Raw genomic sequence first — 15,826 nt, forward strand, 5'->3', positions numbered from 1 at the left:
CACATCGGATGTTCGGATACTAATTAAAAGGACTAAATATGAGCTAATTATAAAACTAATTGCACAGATGGAGTCTAATTCGCGAGACGAATCCATTAAGACTAATTAATCCATCATTAGCAAATGGTTACTGTAGTACCACATTGTCAAATCATGGACTAATTAGTCTTAATAGATTCATCTCACGAATTAGACTCCATCTGTGCAATTAGTTTTGAAATTAGACTATGTTTAATACTCCTAATTAGTGTCAAACATCCTATGATAGTTCCAAACACCCCCTTAACCGCTACTCCATAGATAGTGATTATTTTTCCATATAAATAAGCAGCTTATAATCCTGAGAAAAGGACTAAACAACCATTTGCGACCATAATAAATTTGGGCAAACAAGCTACCATAGCATTATTATCGACTCATTCTCATCCCGGTCTCCTTCACTTTAAACATGCTATAAACTTATCCCAGACTGCCTCCAAGCATACTCAAACATGAAACTGCAAAAGCCTGCTAGATACCCAGTTCAGACTCTTTACATATTTGCTCCCTCCAAACAAACTCTTGAAACTCCAACAGTAGATGGTGATACAACAGCATTCGGTTTTCTTACACCATGAACTGATCAGAGCTGCTGTCGTTTGTCCTGTCAGGCTAAAGAGATGTGCACCGAAGGTGCATCAGACTACAAGAACTATAAAAATGCCGTTAGCCTTCTTTCTTTACAGCTCAAATCAGTGAACATACATGAACATATCAGGTAAACTGCTGAAGCACCGCGTTCTATGGAGACCTTAAACCTGCGGGTTCAGGGAGTAGAAGGCCCATCAGGCAGTTTTGTCTTCCTCTTCCTGCCAAGGATGGTTGCCTTTTGCAACCTCACACCACCAGCACGCCATTTCTTGAAAGCAGCCATTGATTCCCTAGCAGATTCAAACACTTGACGAAAACATAACGAGTCTGTCAGTGTATTACAGAATTTTTTTTTGTAGTTTGTTGACAATAGAAGGAGGACAAGTATAACATGAGATGCTTGCTTACCGCGAGTTTCTTCTTTGGTAAGGCGTGGTACAAACTTGGGCACTGTCATTGTGGAAGAACTGTGAGACTTGCTTAGAACCTCTTTGTACCGACTGGTGAATGCATAGCGCAAGAACATGCCAATGCTCTTGTCATTCACCCTGTAAATGTGAAAACACAGGAAAGTAGGCAAAAGTACTGAGACTTTTTTTTTGGGAGTGTAACACAATCTCCTTAACCATAAGGAGGCACTGATATCCCAATTGAATTTTCATGTGACAACCAAATATGCACTAGTATTAACATTGAAGCCATGGGTCTCAACATTCTATAACAGTTTTAACATCCATAGGGCAACCTGACTAGGCATCCATGAATACCAGATTATGATAACATAGTTAAACATGTGTCCGTAAAAAGCTACATTACATCATGGGAAAGGGGAACGACTGAAAATTGCTCGAGGTTTCAGACTGCCAGAATGACTTAAGCAGTATATATGGCGCATTTCAAAACTGTAAGTTACTATTAATAACTTTGGCAGGGATGTTTGTCAGGTTACGCTGAAATTTGGTATAATGGTAGTTGAACAGTAGACCAGTGGTATCAATCATAGAATCAGCAGTGAAGTAGTTTCAACATATAGAACCAACACTACAGAGGGACTGGTGGTAACGATGATAAAATCAGCAGTGAACCTTTTTCTGTCATATAGAATCGAACTGACAATGTATGTCTCTGAAGGGAAATGCATCAGGTAGCTAGGCAACTGAAATGGATATTCTACTATAAGTCAATTACTTTTCAATTCCAGGACCACGGGACATTGCTTTTGTAAGAATACAAGCAAACATGTCTTTTCGGGGGAATAGATTGATGTAATCATTGAAACACTCAAACATCATAGGGAACATAACATAGTATACTGTCATATAAAATACAGCCAAATGAGCTCTGATCCCACCAAAGTAGATCATTGTAAGCGCCCATAGGATGATCCTTAACCACAAAATTGCAACTTTTACAATTAGTTTAACCTGTCTATATCAATGTTCATCATATGACAGTTGGTACGCATAGAGAATCTGAATATTCTGATTAGACAAGCCAAAAACCATTGGGTGCAAAATGATCATGTGTATTTCAAAACTAATTAGGTTACATTCAGTTTTGAACAGAGTACACTAATTAGAAGCATTAGATGTCAGTCTCAAACTTTGGAGAAGTAGACGCTATGACTGCATTGTCCTACTCATGAATTAACTGCTTTTCATTGCCTACACTTAAGTACCATGATTTTGTAAGAAAATACTAGTGAACATGTACTTTTCGGAAATGGATCGATGTAATTATTGAAACAATCTAACAACACCAATGTCCTAATTATTTTACCCAATCAGACACATGAGGATTGGTCAGCAATCAAGAGATAAGTAGATTGAAATGTTTCATAAGATAAGGGATTAGATTTGCATGTTGGTTAGACGTCTCAATGTATAAAGCTGCCCAGTGTGGTAGGTTTGCTGCTCCTCAAAGTTTCAGTCAGGTCAAAGCCTCCTGACTTCCTGTCATGGCTGGGTAGGAACACCAACATTGCAAGGAGGGTGATCCATCACCCTGAACACTCACTACCCAATCTGATTCAAGCCTAATAACCACTTTCTTCACTGATCCCTCCACCATGCCATATCATTTGTCTTTTCTTTTTCCTTAATGAAACACTTGAACAGTTCTGGACTTCGTGGCTTTGTTTCCCACTTCTCTTGATGAAACACGTGCAATGCACGTTCTTGACAATTGTCCTTTTCCTTCCCTTAATAAAGGGGATCTCAGGAGCTTTTGTGGTTAGAAAAAAAAGGATGCAGCACACTGAGCTTGAAGTCACCGAGCTATTTTGAACAATCAAGAGTATAAAAGCAATATTTTTTCTGTGACAACAACAATGCTACTTGAACTTGAAACAGATCATCATGTTTCCAGAATTCCTAAGGAATTTATAATGGAACTGATGGCCATAAGAACATTAAACATTGGAAGCAAAGATACTGAAAGCACATTTGTTCAGATCCTGCACTACCGACTAACCCAAAAGTCTAAGCTGATGATGAAAGGTAGCAATTCAATTGTACTTACGTCTAATCCACTTGTACTTTAACACAAATGCCATAATTATGTAATGCAAATGAATGGGTGTTCTAATAAGCATATTATAGAAACAGTTCAATGAAAGAAAGGAACCGAGTATTTCAAAAGAACATGCAAATAAACTGAGAAAACCATGAAATCTAATGGTATGTATTACTAGATTGGTGAAGAAACTTACAAAGGAACAATCTTGCATCCTAGCTCATAAAAGTAGGGGCAACGAACCCTCAAGTCCACACAGGCGGCATCAGCTTGGATCTCTTTTCGAGTTCTGCAGTATTATGATAAGAAATTGAGACAGTAGCATTCAAGTTTCTGAACAGAATACTGCAAAACCTGTGTTTCATACTCTAGTTTTCAATTGCCAAAACTCATCCATTCAGCAAAAATCAAATACTTGGGAGCCATATGAATATTCGGTATAGTTGCAAAAGGACTTCCCCTCACGAAGGAGCCATATGAACAAATTTGTCCATTGCTCCCTCCGTCCCAAGTTAGGTCGTTTTCACATTTCTAGGTTCATAGCTTTTGCTATTAATCTAGATATACACCATGTTTAGATACATAGTAAAAACTATGAATCTAGAAATGCCAAAACAACATACAGTTTGGGATGAAGGGAGTAAGTAATAAAAGAAAGGTTTGCAAATATTATTGTTTAGTGTTTACTATGGAAAACTACAGTAGGCTGCAGTGGAGGCAAGAAAAGCCTGATCCTTTCATTTAGTTGTCAACATCAAATTCCATATAATTTTCTCAAAGAAGAAATACTCCATACAATTCTGTACTTTGCTGTTGCAAATATTGAAGGATTTCTGTGTATGCAGTAATGCAACAAAAGAGACTGAAGAACCTACTTCTGTGTGAAGCATGGAGGAGGATTCATTGACACAGCTTGTTCCAGAGACAGTAGCCCATGCGCAAGCCAAAACGGGAGGTCCACCTTGGCACCCTTCTCTACCTGAATATAGAAGGGGTAAGACTAAAATCCTCTTTTATAGTAGAGAAGCATTCCTATTAGTATTTTTGTAAAATTTGTCCACGATGAAAAGCATCAAATTCCCAGTTGAGGTTCATGACAAAAACTGCAGCCAGGCCAATAGGAATTAAGAATAGATACAATATTCCAACCAGTTTAAACAAATCAAAGAATAGATAAGACACATCTCAGTCTCAGCTAACCATTATTCAGCAACTGCATAAATTCCCATTCAGGAACTATCAGGACATAATAATAAATTGTTCCACATGTCTAAGCAGGTGTATATACCTAGCACAAGAAGCATCAACCCACAAAATTCAACGGGCAGACACTTACAAAGTTACTTTCAGCGCCAGGATCTAGCAGGCCAACACCATTTGCAGTTACTTGGAAAACAACTGAAATAGGCTGCAGGAAGAGCAGAAACATATACTCAGCACACATACACAAGCATCATGCAAGAAGAGCAGAAAAAAAGCAGGTATTACCTCATCCTCCATGAGGATATCATCGATGTCGTAATAACCCGGCATCTGACCAAGAGTGCAGGATCACAACTACTTACTCCTAATTCTGCACCACCAATTTGGATGTTGTCAATGGCAATGGAAAGTAAATTAAACTGGATATACTGCAACTATGCAGCACGGATACGGATACACGTATCGGTATCGGAAGGATACGGATACACGGATACGGCAATTTCTTAAAACAACCCGATACGCGGATACGTTTTAACTATTTTTTTAATAAATAAATAACAATGCATATTAAATTGCAAAATAGATGTTCAAATTCAACATAGAGACATTTAAGGTCTATTACACTGAGAATAACATGATAGCAGGTTCTAATTTAGGAGAGGATGGGAGCCTGGGACTGCAATCAATCAATATAAACTCATATCCAGATTCTGGAGATTGGCCAATTATCATCACGTTACCTCCTACTTGCAATCTATATGGTACTATTCTCCAAGCAATTGTATTTGAACCAGTTAAGTATTGAAAAGAAAGGATAATCAACAACTGTGCAATAGCCAACATTATAAAGATCACACTGCCCCTGAACTTAATCCACCATCCATGCTTGCATGGGCCCTTATTCTGTAGACTATGGATTATACTTCCAAATTGCCTGGATACACTACACAGAAAATGTAAATCTCTATGCACTTTACGGATGCTATGCTACCATTACTGGGAGGAACTCACGGTTCACGGGAGGCCTGCACTACCACTATCAGAGGAAGTCACGCACCTGAACAGGGGCTGGGGCTCCTTACGCCGGAGGCCGACGGGAGTAATCACGGGCGGACGGAGGCCGACGGGAGGCAGCCTGCAGCCGGCGGGAGGCGGCCTCGCGGCCCGTGGCCGCGGGAGGCGGACGGCGGCTGGCAGGAGGCGGCCTCACGGACGGCGGCCAGCGGACGGCGGCCGACGAGAGGCGGAGGCGCTGGTCGAGCGGGAGGATGCGGCGATGCGCTGCGTGAGGCGGCTGCGCGTGGGAGAGCCGACGCCCGACGGGTCACGGGAGTAGGGCAGGTGGGATGTGCTGTGATGTTGGGCCGGCTGGGCCGAATCCAGGCGCGGAAACGTTTCCGATACGAAGTTTTCGGCCCATTTAATCGGGGATACGTGGATACGCCACGGATATGTATCCGGGGCGTATCCGTATCGGATACGTATCCGATACGGGGTACGGTCCCCAGGTGGAGTATCCGTGTTTCGTAGCTTAGTTCAGGTGCGCGAGGAGGGTCGGGGCCCGTTCGGGTGCTGCCTTCCATGGGCAACTCGTCAGCGTAGAAGAACCAGACGGAGGCGGGCGACGAGAAGGGATCGCGGGTGGCAAAGGACGGAACGGTGGAGGTGGATGGTGTGGAGCGGAGGGACCACGAGGGAAGGCTGCCGGAGCACGAATCTGGGCAGGAAGATAGAAGAAGCTGGATGGAGAATTTTTGGTTTTCGCGGCTTTGATTCCCGCTCAATCGGTTGGAAAAATAATCGGCCCTACAGCCATTTGGCCCAGCCAAAAACTCGCGTGGGCTTGAATGCTTGATGGACTAGGATTTGCTCCGATTTCCTGACTTGATGTAGATGTTTTCGTGGGAACCAACTAGAAGAGACGATCTCATTGTCACACCCTGAAATTTTTGGATTTCAGGATATGATTGGATGTGATTAAAAAAACAATTAAACAATGATTTTCCAGAAAAAGCTACGGCTCGTGTGGTCACGCTGGTGCCAAGCACGCAACCCCGTGCGACCACGTGTGAGTTGTTGTATCGTGGGCTGATTAAGGTGGGCTTTAACTAATTGGAGATGCATATATAGGCTACTTAGGCAAAAGCTAACAAGCACGTATCGTGTGAGGTGGAGTGATATGTATAGCAACTTGTGTTTTGTTGTTATGCTTGAATTTTTGAAATGCAATAATTTTGATATGGAGTGTTTGTTTTCAAATGCATTTTTGAAGTAATTGTTGATGGATCTCTAGTGCATTTTACTCTTCTAATAACATATAGTCTGTGCGAACAATGGTTCCGATGTTTCGGTACAGAACTCTTCTAATAACATAGTTTGTGCGAACCTCTGGTGTATTTTATTCCTCTAAAATAACATAGTTTGTGCTAACATAGTTTGTGCTAACAATTGTTCCAGGAGCGGGGGGCTTTGAAAATCAAACACCGAGCTCTTCCTTTCCTAGCTGCAATTAGAGTCTGGAATAAGGGCGGGAAGCTGGATCAAACTGGCTGGCACATGGCAACGTGTGCTCTCCTAGAATCTGAATTCTGGATTAACGTCCATCGCCCACCCAAACTTCGGAACAAGTGATTTGTTGAAAATCTGTCAGCAAAATCAGTATTCAGTAGGGAACAGGTTTCGTAACTGTGCCTTCTCAATAGGGAACTTAGAGAAGAATAAATGTTATCCCAAGAATATACCTTCTCTATAGGGACTTCATGGCGTTTCCACCATGCCACAGTAATTCTAGGATCAAGGTAGTTGATCTTTGACGTTCCAAGTGCAACTGTCTTCAGATCCTCTTTTATCTTCTTATCGAAATGTATTTTTTAGTCCCTAAATTTTTTAAGCTGTGTCACCTAGTACCATATACACCTTCCATATGCGCACTTATTGCTGACGGGGTGCTGACATGGCATGTTGACGGTGAATCTCCTCTCTCATCCTCCTACACGGAAGCAGACGATGAACCAGGTGACTCTGGCATTTCATCGAGCACGTCGTAAGCACCACGAGCTCGGGTGACCGGCCGGCCGTGGACGATGTGCTTGTCACTGAGCGTGGCCGTGGACGATGTGCTTGTCACTGAGCGTGGCCGTGGGCGAGCGACGTGGTTGCAGGCGAGCATCGGCCATGGGCGGCGCGAACGGCTTGCAGGTGAAGGGGGCGGGCGGGTGCACGCGGGGAAGGCGACGGCCGACGCGAGCGAGCACCGGTGTCGGCGGAAGCGAGCGCGCGGGCGGGGAGCTCACAACGGCTCGTTGGCCATGTTCACGGTGGCCTGCTCAAGCAGCTGCTTAGTTACCTCTGTTCCTTGACGGCGCTGAAGAACTCCTCCCGTACACTGCAAGAGGCGGAGGCCTGGAACTCCTGGCCGAGGAAGGTGATAAATGATGCAGTGGCGCTGGCTAAATTTATCGCTTGCTTAAATCGATTCACCGATGCTTGATTGAATCGCGCGTCTCTGGAATGAAGACACGCAAGTGATTTGGTGTTCCTGTAGGATTCGTTGTTATGCATTTCTCAAATTGGATGTTTCGCATGCTACCGGCGAGATTTTATAAAAGGAAAGGAGAGGCCCTCAACAGAAATCCTCCCGAGTCATGCTCGTCGTGGTGGTCAATGGTGTCGTGATGGCCGACATGGTGGGTAAGAATGCCTGCTGCGCTTTGGATTGAGCGCTGCCGTCGTGGCCCGTGGTGGCGGCGCGTGGGCGAGCGTAGTGCGCACGCGCACTCGGTAGCAACGGCGCCACTACATGGACCTCGCGACTGACAATGGCCGGCGATTGAGGTGGCGTTGATGGAGCTCGCAGCTGAAGACGAAGGGCGGTCACGGCGCTCATGACGTGCTCGACCACCTGAGAGGGAGGAAAGAGAAAATATCCTGTCAGCCTTAGGTGGTCACGTGGAGGGTATGAACCTAGTTGACACGACATAAAAAAAACTATGGACCTAGTTGACACAACATAAAAAAAATGATGGACCTAAAAATGCACTTTTGAAACATATAGACCTTAAAAATATACTTTTGAAGTATATGTTGATGGACCTTTGATGCATTTTACTCTTCTAATAATATAGTTTGTGCGAACAATTGTTCCGATATCCGGTACGAGGACACGGACAACAAGAAGCAACAACTTTTATTATCACAAGCGGGCAAACGCCTAAGATGAAGATGCAAGGAAGACAGCACAGAACGATGGATCTAAGATCTTTGATCAAAATTTACACCTCAGCATTTCTTCAATTACCATCGAACGGTTCTCAGGTACACCATACATTCATCGATTCCTGGGTGAAATGAAACCACATGACCCAACACGATTCACGAGTCCAGCGAGATCCGCCACTCAACAAGTCATCTATATTTGAGATTAACTCGGTATAAATTGAATGTCCATCCGTTCTCAAACAAAGCTCAAATTCCTCAGCAAAATGCATACAGAACTTAACGCAACGGAACGGTGGCAAGTACACCAAGAACCAACAAAATAGGGGCCTACAAAGAAAATGCCGGGTGCTTCCTTCGTTCCAGGAGCAGGGGGGCTTTGAAAATCAAACACCGAGCTCTTCCTTTCCTAGCTGCAATTAGTGTCTGGTAGAAGGGCGGGAAGCTGGATCAAACTGGCTGGCACATGGCAACGTGTGCTCTCCTAGAATCTGAATTCTGGATCAACGTCCATCGCCCACCCAAACTTCGCAACAAGTGATTTGTTGAAAATCTGTCAGCAAAATCAGTATTCAGTAGGGAACAGGTTTCGTAACTGTGCCTTCTCAATAGGGAACTTAGAGAAGAATAAATGTTATCCCAAGAATATACCTTCTCTATAGGGACTTCATGGCGTTTGCACCATGCCACAGTAATTCTAGGATCAAGGTAGTTGATCTTTGACGTTCCAAGTGCAACTGTCTTCAGATCCTCTTTTGTCTTCTTCTCCATCTCCATCTTCTCAATCTTGGTTTCAATTGCTGCAATCTTCTTTTCAATCCTGCAAGTGGATTTTGTGATATTGTCGACCTGCTCTTCATTTATATATACAAAATAAAATAAAAGGTGTGACTGAGGTCTTACGCATCAGGGGCCAAGTTCCTCTTTTGCTTCCCTTCTTTATCATAGCCCAGAGGCTTTCCTTTCTTCGCTTTGCTCAAGTCAACTTTTAACTCATCTCTCTGGGCCTGGAGAAGAAAAAAAATTATGGAAAAGACTTCCAAGAAAAAGCCATGGTAGAAGCATGAGTTGATAACTTGAGGCAGAAAGCCAACCTTTAGATCATCAATCCTTTCATTCAGTCTGGTCATCTGGGACTCATGTGATTTTGACACACTACGTTGATGGTTACAGATTATGGCAACCTGAGAACATGAGAAATGAAAGTCTAGTGTCATGAAGAGTGATGATACAAGTACCCTTTTTTTCTTTATTAACTGATCATACCTCTTTGTTTGCTCGCTGATATACAGCGATTTTTTCAAGAAGAGTTCCATCTTCTGTTTCCTTGTGCAACTGTAATGACAGCAAACACACATATGTTAGCTCACAATATATCATCATAACATAACATGGTAGTCACATGAAAATAACATATCCACACAATCTTAACAGAATGTTAAAAATCATACAAGTGTTAAAAATTGAAGATATGGCAACCTATGTATAACACTGACCAACTACTTATTTGCAGCTAACTTGAGCTGCACAAACAGGTACAATTATAAACACTGATATTAGAAGAAAACAATAGAATAGATGCCCCTAAATTGTCTTGCAGAAAACAAAATCCAACATGTACTTCATACATCTCTATGCGTCTGTGCAAGCCTAAATAGTTCTAAATAATAGGGAAACCTGGTAGAATTCAACTTGGGTTCAACTTACAATGCCATCCAATGTAATAGAAGCATTATATGTACGGAACACTTTTGCAGTAAGCCCAGGCATTAGGTCCTTCAGGTGAGCGTTTAGCCTAGTTGTATCAAGCTGGTCAAAGAGATCTTTTCCTGGTTTCTTACCTACAAGACCAGAAGTATGAGGGCAGAGATAGCGGAGGTTTAAAACAAATGAAAAAGAAGAGGAGAATAGTAGAGAGATACCAGCACGGAAACCCTCAATTGCCTTGTACACAAGCTCTTCAACCTCTACGGTGTTAAAATATCTTATAGAATCTTTACCCAGAAAGTCAAACTGTAGCGCTCATGCAAAATTGTATATTCAGAAAGCATCAGAATTTAGTAGTCATATAATCATATTGAGAAAACATGCTGAATATTGAAGATCAATACCTGGATCTTATTTGGGGGCAAACAAGTAACATTATCAACCTTCAGCGTACAGCAACCAACAGTATCAGCTTCATCTTCATCCTGATAATGATTGAAAATAGTAAATAATACAAACTCATGTTGACGTACTTTGAAGGGAAAAGCCAAATAGTAATGCAACAAAATTATGGCAGAAAGATGTATGCCAAGGAAAAGATGTATGCAACAGAACTCATGTTGGCATACTTCAATGATGAAGCTAAAATAGTAATAATGCAACAAAATCATGTAAAATTGCAGTGGCCAAAGCACCTCAGCTAACCCTTCGTAAAGCAGCCTTTGATGCAAATTTTTATTTTTTACAATAGTTTGTTGATGCAGATGAGATATTGCATAAAATCAATCATACCTCTCTAAGCTGAATAAAAAAAGAAGCTATGCACAAATTTCACATGTAAGAAACCAAATTACCAACAGAGACATCACCAAATACATGCTTATATTATAGAATGAAAAGAGCATCACTCATGGCTACTGAACGCAGGTTCCAGTAGGATAATACCTTTTCATTGCCTGCCCTAAGGGCTAGTTTATCTATAAGGTATGTTGCCACAGCAATTTGCCTCTTTGCCACATCTTTGCTTCTGAAATCCTTCGTGTAGTTGTCACGAATGTCCTGTATGTAACCCTGCCAATGACACATCCAAAAAAAATTATATGTACAAGCAGATTCAAAACATACTTGGGACTAAAAGGCTTTGTTGTTGTTCAATCTGTTGCAGATTCAAAACCTTCATACATACAAAATCAAACTTCCTCACCTTTAATTTTCTGGACTTTTCATATTTCTCTTTGTCACTTTGCCCCTTAAGTGAGCTACTTGCTGCCAGGAAAACATACTTGAAGTCTTTTTGGCTAATTGGATCGTTCCAAAAGGCCAACCATGTTACAGTATTGTCATGTTTGACTTCTTTCCATCTGCAGAACACATGAACAATCAAAAACTGCTTGCTGGCAAGCAACCTGTTTGCAAACATAGTTTATACATAAAAGATTAGGGAAAATGGTACCTTTCTCCAGGTATCGGACACTCAGGGACTGGAGCATCTTCTCCGATATTTATTGTAATATCGCTTGGTTTAATGCGCCGTTTCAGTTTCCCCATCTGAAACATTGTAAACAAAGAGCCTAAACAAGAAGGCACTCACTTGAAACAGAAAAACATAGTACTTGCACATTTACTATATCTGCACCTTTGGATGTTCTCCACGTCCCCTGAATAACCCAGGTGGTTCTACTCTAAAATTGCCAACCTGATACAAATAAACGGTTTATCCAAGTAGAAATGTTGGTAAAACGCTCTTGAAATAGTAGAGGACATAAGATAATGGGACAAAAGCAACAGTCAACTATCGCTAAGGAAACTGATACATTAGCACACCGTTCTTCGAATCTGGTGCAAGAATCTAAGCATGGTCAATCAAACAATTCCTGACTAGTAAAAACAAGTATTGATCTAATAACAGAAGATGATAACTATCTGTAAATTAAGACTATGTCATCAGTGTATAAAAGAAGTTACCTTCTCCTTAACACCATCTACAACAGCCCACATGTACTTCTCCTCTTGCTTCAATTTCTCTTCTCGCAATGCTTTTTTCTCCTGTACGTAACAGTGATTTAATCACAATGTGGGGGCACTAATGTGACATGTGAACTTAGAATTTATTTTGCATAATAAGTCAGGAGTGCAGCTTTATCAAAACCAAATTCACAAGCAGTTACCTCTGTCGTCATCTGCTTCTTCTTCTCCTTCTCTCTAAGATGCCATTCATATATCGGGGTGAAATCACAAAGCTCGAATTTCTTAATAACATGGTTTTTACCAAGGAGTGTTCTCCAGTCAGTGAAAAAGTTCTCAATGAATGTTGGCTTGCCCGCGTAGTCTGTGTCTTTCATCACAGCAAACATTGTTGCAACCTGCAAAATAGAGTTAGAGAAGAGCAAATAAGAGGATGCATGGTTTGGATTTCGGAGCTCTACATCTGTTTGTAGACATATCAAAAGTTGGAAATAAAGCAAGAAAGATCATTAATATATCACCTCCTCTTGCTCTGGTGTAAGATCAACAGGTTGCCCATTGTAAAGCATTTTGACACCATGAGGCTTGTATGGTGGAGGGAAAATAACACCATTGTGCTCCAAGGTAGTCCATTTCTTTCCACCACCAGATCCAGGAGGGACCTTCATTGTCTTTGAGAACTGAGAATTTTTCATCATCTTTGTTTTCACTTTCCCTTTCATCTTCTTGATGCCCTTCTTCATAGAAGCAGGACTCTTCTTGACGACATTCTTTGCAGATGGCTTGCCTTTCGAAGACTCGCCAATTTTCAGCCTTTGTGCAAGAGGGGTGTTGTCATTGTCATCTGCCTTGATTTCTCTTTTAACACTTGCTGAAGCTGATACATTGGAAGGCTTTGCCTTCTTGAGAGCTAAACTTGTTTGATTACTGTTATCTAGAGGCCTTTTACCCAAATTTCGCGGGCCGTTTGAATCATTATTTAACCCCTTGCTGGAAGAAGTCAATTTTAGGTTTCCACTTCCAGAAACTTTTGAGAATCGGGCCGCCAATGGCTTTTCGTCCTCTGAATCTTCAGAGGCATTACCTCCACTTTTTGGAGCAGCATTAGTAGGCAACCTACTTGCCAATGGCTTATCATCGTCTGAATCTTCATCAGGCTGCTCAACTTTTGCAACAGCTTTCTGCAAAACAGGCCTACTCGCACAGTTGGAAGACATTTTGGATGAGTTGATCTTGAGACTCAATGGCTTATCATCATCTGAATCATCTGCTTTCTCATCAACTCTCTTTAACTTCTTCTCCTCAACCTTCTTCCTTAACCCAATCGGCACATCATCATCCGAATCATCAGAGTTCTCTTCTTTCACAAGAGGTCTTTTCAGTTTGCTCTTATCGTTGCTGTTACTCTTCGAACTATGCGCTGCCGAACTGTTTGGCTGGCCAGACCCAGAAGGGCGCTGGTTGGGGCTGGACGGCGGCGGCTTCATATGCATCGGCCTCGACACGCTGGCGCTCACCCCGTTCTTCTGCTGGTTCGGAGCCACATGCTTCTGGCTCCTGACAGGCACCCCAGCACCCCCTGACGATCCCTCCTGCTTGGAGGGGGTAGGCCTGCTGCTCTTCACGGAGTTGCTAGACCTCTTGAACGAAATCGGGCCGTCATCATCGTCATTGTCGAATAGAACAGGGTTGTTAGTGTTGACAACAGCCATTGCTCCCCTGCGGTGGCCTGCCACCACCGGATTACTAGGACCGAGTCAGCCACGCCTGCAGAAGGGCAAACACAGTTCATCCATATGAGAAAACCATCGGTGACTAAGAAGCCATTACACTGATACAATAACTTAGATGAAACAGAGAAAGCTATCAGAATATCACGACGTTCGTTGCACATCTTAGACCCCAAACCCACCCCGGAAATGAAATTAGTTTCCCCTGGTGCACAGAATCGCCACGAACGCCGAGGCAATCGCCTTGCACACAACCCCAATTTGGGTTATAAAACCAATTTGGATTAGAAAACATGCCACCCTCCCCCGATTGATGCCGCACTAAGATGAGCAGCAGCTGGCACGAGGCCAACACAACACAACCAACGCCCTCCCACGCCATCCCCGACCAGATCGGCGCGGTGCTCCGAGGAACACGCCCTCCTAGACTACCAGGACGGCGCAGCCATCCCCCGATCCACCGCCCACGGCCCCGTCGGCGAACCCGCGGGTCCCCGAGCACCGGGCGACGGTGAGGGGCGAGAGGGGAACGGAGAAGGAAGGAGAGGCGGGGATTGTCGAGGGACGCACCGGTCGAGGCAGGCCCGGCGCGGGTACGGATCCCCGCGGCGGCAGGCGGCGTCGGCGGCGGCGGCGGCGGCAGGACGGAGGACCCTCCGGCGAGCGAAGGCGGCGGGCGGGCGGGCGGGGACGAGCTAGGGTTAGGGCGCGCCCGCTTGCTTATCTATCACCTCTCGTCTCGTCTCGTCTCGCCCTGCTCTGCTCGGGCTCGCTCGTATTTCTATCCCCCACCCCCGCGCCGCGCCGCGCCGCGCCTCGCCTCGCCCTCGCCTCGTGTTTTTTCCCACGCCCTTCCTCCCTTTCTCGATGACCTCGGGGTTTTTTTTTTTCGTTGTCCCGACCCCGGCCGGGACTCCCACGGCAGAGACAGGGAGGGGCGGACGGGCCCACCCGGCAGAGACACGGGCAAGGAGTGGGCCGGGGCAGGGCTGGGCCCGCCTGCAGCGAGACGAGGGCGTGGGGAGACCGGGAGAGCGGTGGAGGGGGCAAGCCTGGTATAGAAGGCGTGGGACCCGCGTGCAGCGACACGGAGGGGTCGTGCGCGTTGCGTGGCGTGCGTGCGTGGCTGGCTGGCTGGCGACCTCTTTGGATGGTGCACCGGAACCGGAGGGGCCCCACCGTGCCCTCATGTCAGTGGGCTGTTCGCGTAGCGGTTGTGGATGAGGATATGCGACGGGGGTGAAGGGGACAGCGGGTTTGCGTGGAAAGCATCTGGATGCGAGCCCGTAATTACGCTTCTCCCCCTCGGGAAATACGTTTCCGAAATCGGAAAGTGCGTGGAGGTCGTGTACGTCATGCCGTGCTTAGGATGGAATTCGTATCGGCAGATCCGAATAGCACTTTTTACCGCATTTTAAATTGAATACGAATATGAATTCGAATATTTTTGAATACGAATATAAAATGAATGTCTCAAATTCGGGTATACATCGGATATTTACTCGGTTTGAAGATAACATTTACCTATTTTATTTGTTGATGGTTTTTAATAACAAAACTTTTATACAAGTAGAGACTAAAGTATGAGTACTAGTGCAAATAAAAATCGCACATGAAAATATTACATTAATTAATAATTATTTGAAATAGTGCAATCTATGAAAAAATAATATATGGATAAATGTATATTTCAATAAATATAAACATTTATCAATGAATAATAAAAATCATAAAAAAATGTTTTTATTAATAAATAGATAAACTAGAGTATTTAAAAATAAAATTAATAATCACATATATTTATTATTAAATTTAATGACATTAATAAAATTAGAGATAAGTTTTAAATAGTTTTATGGGTA

General features: G+C 43.5%; 2 protein-coding genes across 4 annotated transcripts; both read right to left on the reverse strand.

Moving 5' to 3' along the window:
* Window positions 1–396: 396 nt before the first annotated feature.
* Window positions 397–5,699, reverse strand: LOC101773701 (DNA replication complex GINS protein PSF3). Of its 2 annotated transcripts, none has more exons than XM_004972762.4 (7): window positions 5,405–5,678; window positions 4,633–4,717; window positions 4,481–4,552; window positions 4,020–4,123; window positions 3,341–3,433; window positions 1,039–1,178; window positions 397–936 (listed from the first exon to the last, which is right to left on the reverse strand). In XM_004972762.4, exons 2-7 carry the CDS (start codon window positions 4,675–4,677, stop codon window positions 806–808), a joined length of 585 nt encoding a protein of 194 aa, XP_004972819.1. In that variant the 5' UTR covers window positions 4,678–4,717; window positions 5,405–5,678; the 3' UTR covers window positions 397–805. The 2 variants fall into 2 exon arrangements, with proteins under 2 accessions (XP_004972819.1, XP_022683392.1); XM_022827657.1 differs by having other exon boundaries at window positions 401–957; window positions 5,405–5,699.
* Window positions 5,700–6,867: 1,168 nt separating this feature from the next.
* Window positions 6,868–14,816, reverse strand: LOC101774107 (DNA topoisomerase 1 beta). 2 transcript variants are annotated; one of them, XM_022827483.1, is made up of 17 exons: window positions 14,535–14,816; window positions 12,756–14,001; window positions 12,438–12,632; window positions 12,235–12,315; window positions 11,906–11,965; window positions 11,723–11,817; window positions 11,474–11,630; window positions 11,215–11,340; window positions 10,674–10,754; window positions 10,485–10,575; window positions 10,270–10,403; window positions 9,829–9,897; window positions 9,657–9,746; window positions 9,466–9,569; window positions 9,280–9,382; window positions 7,089–7,154; window positions 6,868–6,990 (listed from the first exon to the last, which is right to left on the reverse strand). In XM_022827483.1, exons 2-17 carry the CDS (start codon window positions 13,944–13,946, stop codon window positions 6,922–6,924), a joined length of 2,712 nt encoding a protein of 903 aa, XP_022683218.1. In that variant the 5' UTR covers window positions 13,947–14,001; window positions 14,535–14,816; the 3' UTR covers window positions 6,868–6,921. The 2 variants fall into 2 exon arrangements, with proteins under 2 accessions (XP_022683218.1, XP_004972822.1); XM_004972765.4 differs by lacking the exons at window positions 6,868–6,990; window positions 7,089–7,154 and adding an exon at window positions 8,607–9,115 and having other exon boundaries at window positions 9,214–9,382; window positions 14,535–14,815.
* Between the last annotated feature and the right edge of the window lie 1,010 nt (window positions 14,817–15,826).

This window comes from Setaria italica, chromosome VI (assembly GCF_000263155.2).
Source record: "Setaria italica strain Yugu1 chromosome VI, Setaria_italica_v2.0, whole genome shotgun sequence".
NCBI classification, from domain to species: domain Eukaryota; kingdom Viridiplantae; phylum Streptophyta; class Magnoliopsida; order Poales; family Poaceae; genus Setaria; species Setaria italica.

Bases quoted from the DNA above. Each gene is read 5' to 3' on its own strand.
- LOC101773701 (XM_022827657.1), bottom strand. From the start codon at position 4,677: ATGCCGGGTTATTACGACATCGATGATATCCTCATGGAGGATGAG. The intron at 4,553-4,632 runs GTAATACCTGCT...CTCTTCCTGCAG, and splicing joins ATATCCTCATGGAGGATGAG to CCTATTTCAGTTGTTTTCCA. The intron at 4,124-4,480 runs GTAAGTGTCTGC...TTCTATATTCAG, and splicing joins CTGGCGCTGAAAGTAACTTT to GTAGAGAAGGGTGCCAAGGT.
- LOC101774107 (XM_022827483.1), bottom strand. From the start codon at position 13,946: ATGGCTGTTGTCAACACTAACAACCCTGTTCTATTCGACAATGACGAT. The intron at 11,341-11,473 runs GTGAGGAAGTTT...TGTCATTGGCAG, and splicing joins AAAAGTCCAGAAAATTAAAG to GGTTACATACAGGACATTCG. The intron at 9,747-9,828 runs GTATGATCAGTT...TCATGTTCTCAG, and splicing joins ATCAGCGAGCAAACAAAGAG to GTTGCCATAATCTGTAACCA.